Source organism: Diadema antillarum, unplaced genomic scaffold (genome assembly GCF_040938485.1).
Source record: "Diadema antillarum isolate AM-2024a unplaced genomic scaffold, OU_Dant_1.0 seq00001260_RagTag, whole genome shotgun sequence".
NCBI classification, from domain to species: Eukaryota; Metazoa; Echinodermata; class Echinoidea; order Diadematoida; family Diadematidae; genus Diadema; species Diadema antillarum.
Window position 1 is genome coordinate 111,986 of NW_027272043.1, and position 9,293 is coordinate 121,278.

The window sequence follows — 9,293 nt, forward strand, 5'->3', positions numbered from 1 at the left end:
ATATGTCCCCGTCGCTGAGTGTCGCTCTCCGTCGCTCGCAGTCCCTAGTTTACCAGGTGCGCCTTAGTATATATGCTTGTACCGATGGGCAGTGATTATCTAGGGAAGTTGGGGGTCATGGGTCAGAGGTCAGGGGGTCAAAGGTCAAGGTCAACTCCTCAAAATATCACTACTTTCCTTAAAATGCAATATGCCTGAAGGTTTTTTTTTTTTTTTTAACTTGATGTATGGCATGTATTACCCAATATATATTTTTTGGGAAGTTTCTTGCCAAAAGGTCAAAGGTCAAAAGGTAAAAGGTCAAGTGAAAGTGCTAAATTGCACTTTTTCCTCCATATCTCGAAAGTAACTCAAGGTATCATCATGAAACTTACATATTTATGCATGTTCAACCTAACAGTGATCCTCTTTGGAACTGTGAGGTCAAAGGTCAAAGGCCAGGTTTAGATAATGCTATTTTCCCATTTGATACTGAAATTATACTTTTTCTCAATACCTTGAAAATTACTCAATGCATAAACTTATAAAAGGGTCAAAAGTCAAGTAAAAATCATCAGTTCCCCAAATACCTGCACTCTGACATTTTAATCATTCATCCAATTGAACCTAGTTCTAGGAAAGTGAACATTCAGCACATTTGTGTCAAACCTGTCATTTTAATATTTTGCCAATTGTGTGAAACTGTCATCACACATTGTCAAGACATTGTACTATAGACCTATTAGGAGAACCATGCATTATGGCGGAGGCATATCAGTAGCCGTAGCGATATATCTAGTTTTTTCAGACTCTTGTAGAATGGCAGCCAACAAAGGAGAATTGTTATCATGACACTTTTTGGTGTTGCTTTTGGTGTCTCTGTATATTTAGTAGGAGCAAAAGCACAAGCAGAAGTAGCAGCTGAATTTAAATATCATCACCTCCATTTGTGGCATCGGCGGCATTCTCATGATTTCCTGTACCTTCTGTATTAGTTTCATAGAAAATAAATACATGCCTATACTGTATAAGCTGTTATTTTCGCGTACAGATATTTTCACGAATGAGGTCATGGACACTTTCGCGGGATGTTGTTTCGCGATGTGACACCGAGGCTATCGTAAGGCCACTATTAGCCTAGTGTACGGCGATATTTTCGCGTGTTGTTAAATTTGCGGTCCAGCCGTGATTCGCGAAATTCGCGAAAATTAAACCCTCGCGAAAATAACAGCATATACAGTATTAATTCTTCTTTGAGTGTTCCATTGATGCGAACTAATCCTCACTGGTTGTAATCTTGCCTTCATCCATAGAATACGAGTGCAGGCACTAAACAGCATCGGTGAGGGACCATACAGTGCTGTTCTGAAGGCGATCACCAGGGCCCTCCCGCCCTCGCCGCCCCGTCTCGAGTGCGCCCTCTACAGCCATCAGTCCCTCAAGCTGAAGTGGGGGGACCTCAATCGGGCTGTGGGTGATGCCAAGTCGCTCAACTTCACCTTGGAGATGGAGGACAAGCGAGGGCGGTAAGCAGCCAAAAATTTCTTGAATTTTTCTTCATCTCCATTAGCACATCCTGCATCAGTCCATCATGGGTGTACAACATTTTTAGTAGTCCTATGCATCGGCATTTTCAACTTGTATGTGGAATCATTGTGATTACTTTGTGTTGCTGCTTGACTAAAACATACTTAAATGAAAGCAAGATATTATTCAGAGGGATGAAGGTTCAGGTGTAAGTTTCTTCAGTTTGTCTCCCTCTACAAATGAAATTTGTTAAAATCGCAACTGCTGATCTGTAAACATACTTCTCAGCTCCTTTATTTCATTTTTGTACATTCTAAAAGTAGCCTTCGTTCAAGGCTTTTGGATCATAAGGTAGTGCACTTCCAGTATTACAGTGAAAAACATGTCATGTCGGCTTTTAGAAAAATACAGTCAACTCTGCGTAAGTCGATCTTGATGGGGCTGATCTACATACATTAACTTAGGCAATATTCGACTTCTGTATATACATGGGATATTTTGTAAATATAAAATTGGGACTTTCAATTTTCATTGACTTAGCCAATTATTTGACATACTGTATACGCCATATATATAGCAAGTCTACAATTTTTCGCGTATCGGGACTTCTTGACAATTTTGTGAGTGGTTGAATTTGGGATATTTGGAGCGGAGTACTGAATGGAGAAATGTATGTGTGCTCATCACATTCATGTCATGATCAGAGATGATATTTTTGTGTTTTCTTAAATTTGTGAATAGTACCCGACTCGCGAAATTCACAAAAACAAAAACCTCGCAAAATGTTTGCCGTATATACAATTGTAGTATGTGCCATAGACTTACATAGAGTTGACTGTATATGATGTTGCATCAAGCCAGCCATTGAGGATGCTCAAATTTGACCTGTGTATCATGGTTTACAGGTTTGTCGTGGTCTACTCCGGCATTAACGTCAGTCACAAAGTGACACGGCTGAGCGAAAGCACGGCGTACAAGTTTCGAATACTTGCCAGCAACGAGGCGGGCACGGGTCCCTACTCTGAGGAGTTTGTCTTCGTCACAACCAAAGCCCCTCCTGTCACTCTCAAAGGTATGAAACATACTTTGAATTAGCAAGTTTGGACAGAGGTAATCCATCTTTCTGAGTCCATTTATACTCGTGTCAGTGAAAAGAGAAGAGACAGATACAGACAGAGGTTAGACAGACTGATGTGCTAAACTGTGGGATTTGCGAGATAACATACATGTATTCTATTTACCGACACTCCTGGAATGCTGACTTTTTGGGAATGTTTTCAAAGTATGACTGGTGCTAGAAATGTAGAAAGGGGGAGCCGATCTTGAATATACCCTCAGATTATTCATCACTGAGATCTCGATGCTTTCCCAGGTTCATGTATGTGTACACTGAGATAAGAAATTTGCGGAAATCATCCGATGGGTAGTGAGAATTACACCAGCTTCCAGAGACTGGGTGAAATTAGTACCTTCATCGTATCCCAAATCTTTATGTGACTGGTTCTCTATCTAACAAGATGACTGAGGATCAGTATCACAGACAAGCATTGGATCTACATGTAGAATCAGTTTATTTTGGAGGGTAAGCAAATAACTTGACCATCCCCACTGCACAATACATGACATCACATCAAATTTGCCAAGTCTCCATCAGTTTGGAAGAGGCACCCTGAAAAATTAACGATCACTTCTTCTCTTGACAAGACAGTGCAGAAGATATCCCTGATTTTGGAATTCTTTATGCCAATTGAGATGCATGTAACACACAAGATTCTCCCTGATTGCTCTTTAGAATCTTCCCAAGAGCAACCTTCCTGTAGAACCTTCCCAATTGTTTTTGCTTTGTTTTGTATTGTTTTTTTGAGTGTTGGCAGTCCCATATCAAATCTTCAGCACCATCAAATATCCATACCTTTTTCCCTGCCTCAAATCTCAAATACGTGCAACCAACCACAGGTCCATTGGTGGAGCCAGCCGAGTCCGAAGATTCTTGCCAAATATCATGGTCTGAGGCCACGCTGCACCAGCAGGACGATCTCATGATCTACCAGTGCCAGCACCAGCGAGTCCGGGACGGGGATACCAGAGTGGTAGGTCCAAAGTCTCAAATTCTCCCCATCACATATACATTGTATGTGAACATAATTATTTCATCGCAAGCGTTTGGATCCATATGCTGACCGTACATTACATACAGTTGAATGTGGTCACACTTTTGATGTCGACTAGTGCACTTCCATTAATTCGGGGTTACTGTGCAGCAGGCACAGGCAGAGTGTATATATGCATTAATCACATCTAATTTTCCCCCTTTTTTCATGACTAAAAAGAATCCACATCATCACCTCAACTTCTTTATCTCCTTGCTCTCTTCCCGCAACTAGAAGTTTGTTGGAGTAGTTTGTAGTCAATTCTCTCATTTCATTGTGACATTATCAGTTGGCTGGATACAAATTGAGAAAAACTCCTACAATGTTTGATGATGTCCTTATTATTTAATTTATTTTTCCTCATGAGAAACTAGATTCCGTTTCGTATTGATTTACTGTCAATAAACCGAGAAATGAGAGTGTCAACCCTGCATGATGTGCTTTCATCCTAGATCCACCGGGGCTCCGAGACCTGCTACAAAGTGGACCACCTTGAGCTGAACACGGAGCACCGCTTCCGCGTGCAGGCCATCCGCGTGCCCAGCGACGGCTCGCCCGAGCTCCAGGGCATCTACAGCTCATGGACCACGTGGACGACGAGCTCGCCGGACGAAGAGGAAGAAGCGCCGCTGACGGAGGTGGACGGCGAGGGGGTGATGGACACGGAGAAGAAGTCATGGGGGGACAGTCAGCTGGCCGTTATCATCATGTTCTGCATCTTTGTCATAGCGATCCTCATAGCTGTGCTACTGCAGTGGTATGTGGGCTCGTAACACCTCCCTTGAAGGCTGGTCATGCACTTGTCCTTGAGGATGTGCTTGAGGATGTGCTTCTTGCTCCACTCCACATAGCTGCCACGCCCTTCTACCAACACACAAACACACAAACATACACTCTAAAATACAAACAAACAAAGAGACCAATGAAAGAAGTGGAAAGAGAAAATGTCATATCGCTATCCTGTCTTTTTCTTTCTTTCCGTAGATGCTCCAAAATATGGTTGTTATCGAATGAAGAAACAACTAGAAATATAAAAGAGAGTTCTGCTGGTCATATTTGTTTGAAATTATTTGCTTCAACCACTTTCAGTCCATGAATGTATGCTAGCTAGGTCTCAAGGGATCTGTGAAGCTTGGACGTAGTTTGATGTCAATAAGAAGGCATTTACATTTCAGTCACCGAATGACATTTGTTGATAAGCAACTGAAGCAAGGGAACTCTTTGTTGATGCCTCTGCAACGAAGGATGCCAGAGGCACTGTCTCTTCTCCTTCATGCTGGGGACTCTCGCAGGGGTCATTTACACCTGGAGTAAATTTAACAGTGGGACCACAAACCTATGTGAGAAATGAAGTTGCATGTTGCCACACAATAATGAACCAGAGTCTTGAGTAAAGGAGCGTACTGCTGTGTGCAGGCAGCATGGCTCAGGCAGTGTTGGGAGATTTCCCTCTCTTTTGGTCGGTCTACATGGTATTCAGCCACACTCATCATACTTTGGAGTGATGCAGTGAATCCCTTGCGTCTATGATAAACCTCAACACGAAATGTATCGTTTGTCACTGCCAGTCATTGTAAGTGTCTCTCGTGCGACATCGAAGTAAACGGTTGCTGCTCAGACAGCTGCTCGAAGACAAGGCATCTATTCATTTTCTCCTTTGACGATATGAACTTGATGAAATATGACGTAATATCTCAGCGTCAGGGTGCAGTTTTGCTCATATTCCCAGTGGAAGGTGAATAAAGCAACACGACTAGTTGGCCCTTCGCGCGGAAAACCTGTGACAATGGGACTGGTGGTATCGCCATGATGATGGCGTAGTTTGCGATGAAGACTTTATAAAACAGAAGGCAAGTGACCTGCCTGTTACGTAGGTGGCTTCCCATATAAGATGACCTCAGTCATTCAGGGGATAGTATCCTAACCTCTTCTGTCAAAGCTTTCTAGGGAAGGGTAGAGTTACACTGAGATGCAATAAAACACACACACAATAAACCCTATCCTCCTACAAAAGAAGAATCCACCGGCACTGTTGACATCATCATTTTCTGGTCCCAGATGAATGGGGGACTTTAAGGCACTGTGTAATAGGGTTGTGTAGTTGTCTAGCTCATGTGGGATAGAGTTACTTGCTATGTTTATTTATTATTGAGGAGAGTCCGACTGCCAACTGCAGGCATCAGTGGTGGTACGCCCCGAGTGGTCACATGTCCAAGAAAGGGTCACAAGAAACTTGAGTTTAAGGTCTAGCTTGTTTGAAGATATGCTGAGGACACTTAGTGCAGTTCATCGAGGGTACCCCGACTCGGTAACTGTTTCTGGGATTTGACGGGCCTCTTATCTCTTCTCAATTATAGCAAAATCTTCAGTTTGACATCAGTTCTGTGAATGATTACTAGACTTGCTGGTTACAAAAAGGAAAATGAAATTCAGTATTCAATACAAAATTGTAATCATATTCACACAATTGCTATTTCCTGGCAATTTGCATTAATGCATTTAATAACAATGGTATTTTGCAATGTCTGATGAATTGTCCAATTTCTAGATTGACAGTTTTGAGGAAGTTATCCTCGTCCTTGAGGTTTTCATTGATAAAGGTCAACATGTAGTTTGAGGTTAAAATGATTAAGGCATGGATCAAATATTTCTAGCACAAAGTTGATACAGATTGTGAGATTTATATTCAATGAATTGGAATTTTTTGCTCAAAAGAGAATTTGTAAGAGCAATGTAAGTTGAAAGATGAACATGAAAGATTAACATGAAAGGTGGTTAAGCTGTCTTGGGCAAAGTTGAGTTGTATGATAGTGGTAATGCTGGGACAGTAATTAAAATTCATCTTGTTATCATGAAAGGGAAATCTACCCGAGCACAAAGAAACTGATTTCATTTTTATGGAGCTGTATTTTTATGAACCCCAGAAAAATGGACAATCAAGGGCAAATATGCCAGAAATGATTAGTTTGTTTGTTAAATGTCACTTGCTTCATCACCTGCCAGTTTTGACGAGGTCTGTCAACTTCTTGAAAGTGCTCTTGTTGTGTTTGTGTAAATTAAGTGGAGAATTAACTCTAAAGAAAGAAAATCCTTTCATTCTATCAGTCATTTCAGCTCTTATTCAATTGTTTGAGAAATACCATTGGCATTTTTATAGGAGGCAAATTTTGGTGCATTTTCAGTACTCATGTCACCTACCAACTTCTCAATTGGACAAGTAAAAGGCTGATTTTAGACACTCTGACAGTGGTACAAATGTGTTCAGAAATATAATTTTTATCTGGCTGCATTCCTGTGAATGCAGAGATAAACTCTTTTGTGGTTGTCCCGATCCAGAAGGATTTCAGATAATAATGGGAAAAATTTGGGGGTGGGGAGGAACAAATTTATGGAAGAAATTAATTTTGTGGAAGTCATCAAGTATGGAGAATAGTATGTGCAAGGCCATTTGATTTGTCCTTACTGCAAAGATTAAGGTGAGCTTTATCTTATCTTCATTTTTAAGGCTCTGTATTAAGACAAATGAGTCAATCTAAGCCTAAGATGGAACTTTATGCAGTTTTATTTTGTGGTGTGACCACAAAAAGACCAAAACCACCCAACTTAACAGTAGGAGGCCTAAGAATTTTGAAAGGATATAAGAACAAATATGCAAAAATTCTTTGAAATTCCTCAACACTTATTTAGTGTGCACTGAATTGAGAATATGATATCTCCAATGTTAAGGTTCTAACTGTCTATAGAATATGGTAGAAATTAGAGGGCTTCCAGACACAATATCTGGGAATTACCAGAGTTTGTTGGCAAAATATGTGGAGAAAGGAAAGTGATTCAAAGACAGCACAGATGTGACCCTAAGAACTCTGCAGTCATTGTGCATGTACTGTTTCTGACAGCTCCTATATTCCTGTTTGTCTTACTGAAGCTGAGATTTTTTCAGAACTCGGTAGTCTCCTTGTCAGTTGTTAGCATTCGTTTCTTGCCATCGTGATATCTCAAAATAAGAAGAGGAAGAAAAACACACTGATGCTGCACTTGGAGTCATCAGATTGTATGTCACAAAGCATGGGGTAAGGCAGAACCTCGGGGATCTTCCAAAGGTCACATCACGTTAGGGGTGATGGAGAGTTTTTGGTCATCACGGGTTTGTGATAAGAAGGCAGTCTTAACTCCAGAGCTCCTTGACCTGGGGTGCTACTCTCTCTCTCTCTCTCGAGCTTTGCTATGATTTTCATGGGGGAAAAAAACTTTGATTTGATTTCAGGAAGATAAAAATGTCTGAAAATATATGATGATTATATCAGTATTAGTCTCGCCTAAAACATTGTTCAGGCCATGAGAGGAATATGACACTGCTGTTTAGTAATCAGTAGGACTGATGGAAATATGGTGGTAATGTCTGGAAGTCTGCTAAACATGTTGTGATGCATTCATTATTGCATTACCTTTTGTTTCCCTCTGATGAACTCGTTCAGGGCCAAATTGTAGTTTACGGGGACGATGGTTATAGGGGTTGTGCATTCTCCATGTTATTCAACTCTGTGGAAGGGAATACTAATACATAGTTACCACATACTGGGTAGTTATACCAGTTCATATTCAGATGTTATTTTTATGATGATAACAACAGAAGCAAGAATAGGAGCTGAAATGTTCTTGGAAATGGCACACGAAGGTTGGTCTGAAACCAGGAGTCCTATCCGAATCGAGCTGTTTTCTGTACTCAAGGGTTTACCAAGAGAATGGCTGTAAGGAGAGATGGTTTGCGAGGGGATATGATGGTCACAAAGCCAGTCAGTATTAGAGCGATGGACTCTTTCCTAGAATGTGCTGTCTGTTCCAGAGGGAGGCCAAATACCTCGAGGCGAGGCACTTCTCTCTCCTTTCCTCGTATTTTTGTTTGTTGATGCATCATTTTATTTTTTAAATGTCTGGCTTGCCTATGTATGGAAAAGGAAGAAACTTTTTGCTTTCTCCCGTAGTCTCGGGGAGACAGAATGAAGAAAACCACATGCACTGCAGGCGCTGCTCAAAACTATGTACGGTGTCAAAGGAGTATTCTAAGTCTAGGTTGATTACTTCAGTGCATTTTTTTTTTCCTTTGTTGTTTTTCTTATGACATCTCAACTTAAATCATCTTTACATAGTGTAATTACATAGAAAACAAAGAAATCAACCACTACATCATAAAGATCTATTTTTGAGATATGGTATATTATAAATTGTATGAAAGTCAGGCTTTTTCCTTTCTCGTAGTGCTGTATTATGTAAACGAATGTCACCATATGGCTGACACTCTTATGAAGTGCTTTGTACAGTGACGCTCTTGTGTATATTGCATTTAAGTGATGGAGAAAAGCAGATAAGTATTAAGACTAACATCAAAGTAAATATATATAAATCTATCTATAATATATATATGTATACATATCATTGTTTCAGTATGGTACTGTTGTCTCATAGAGTAAAGCTCTAGGACGACTGAACGACAATTCAAGTATGACAGCTGCTGCTTCTACAGCGCACCAAACGCGGCGTGAGAATGTTTGGCGAAGTACTCAGCTGTCCAATGACACAGGCTGCTTTAGTTAGCATTCTCTGTTTAAGCCAGCACGCCACCATCCAGTCGAAAATCTT

General features: G+C 40.7%; 1 protein-coding gene across 1 annotated transcript in view; it reads left to right on the forward strand.

Annotated features, from left to right (window-relative positions):
• Positions 1-8,834, forward strand: part of LOC139745375 (fibronectin type-III domain-containing protein 3A-like) — a 117,072-nt gene extending 108,238 nt beyond the window's left edge. The window contains exons 15-18 of the mRNA XM_071655769.1: positions 1,293-1,505; positions 2,412-2,578; positions 3,463-3,596; positions 4,109-8,834. Coding sequence (XP_071511870.1) covers positions 1,293-1,505; positions 2,412-2,578; positions 3,463-3,596; positions 4,109-4,429 — 835 coding nt within the window. The 3' untranslated portion in view covers positions 4,430-8,834. The remainder of the gene's footprint in view (positions 1-1,292; positions 1,506-2,411; positions 2,579-3,462; positions 3,597-4,108) is intronic.
• Positions 8,835-9,293: the final 459 nt, after the last annotated feature.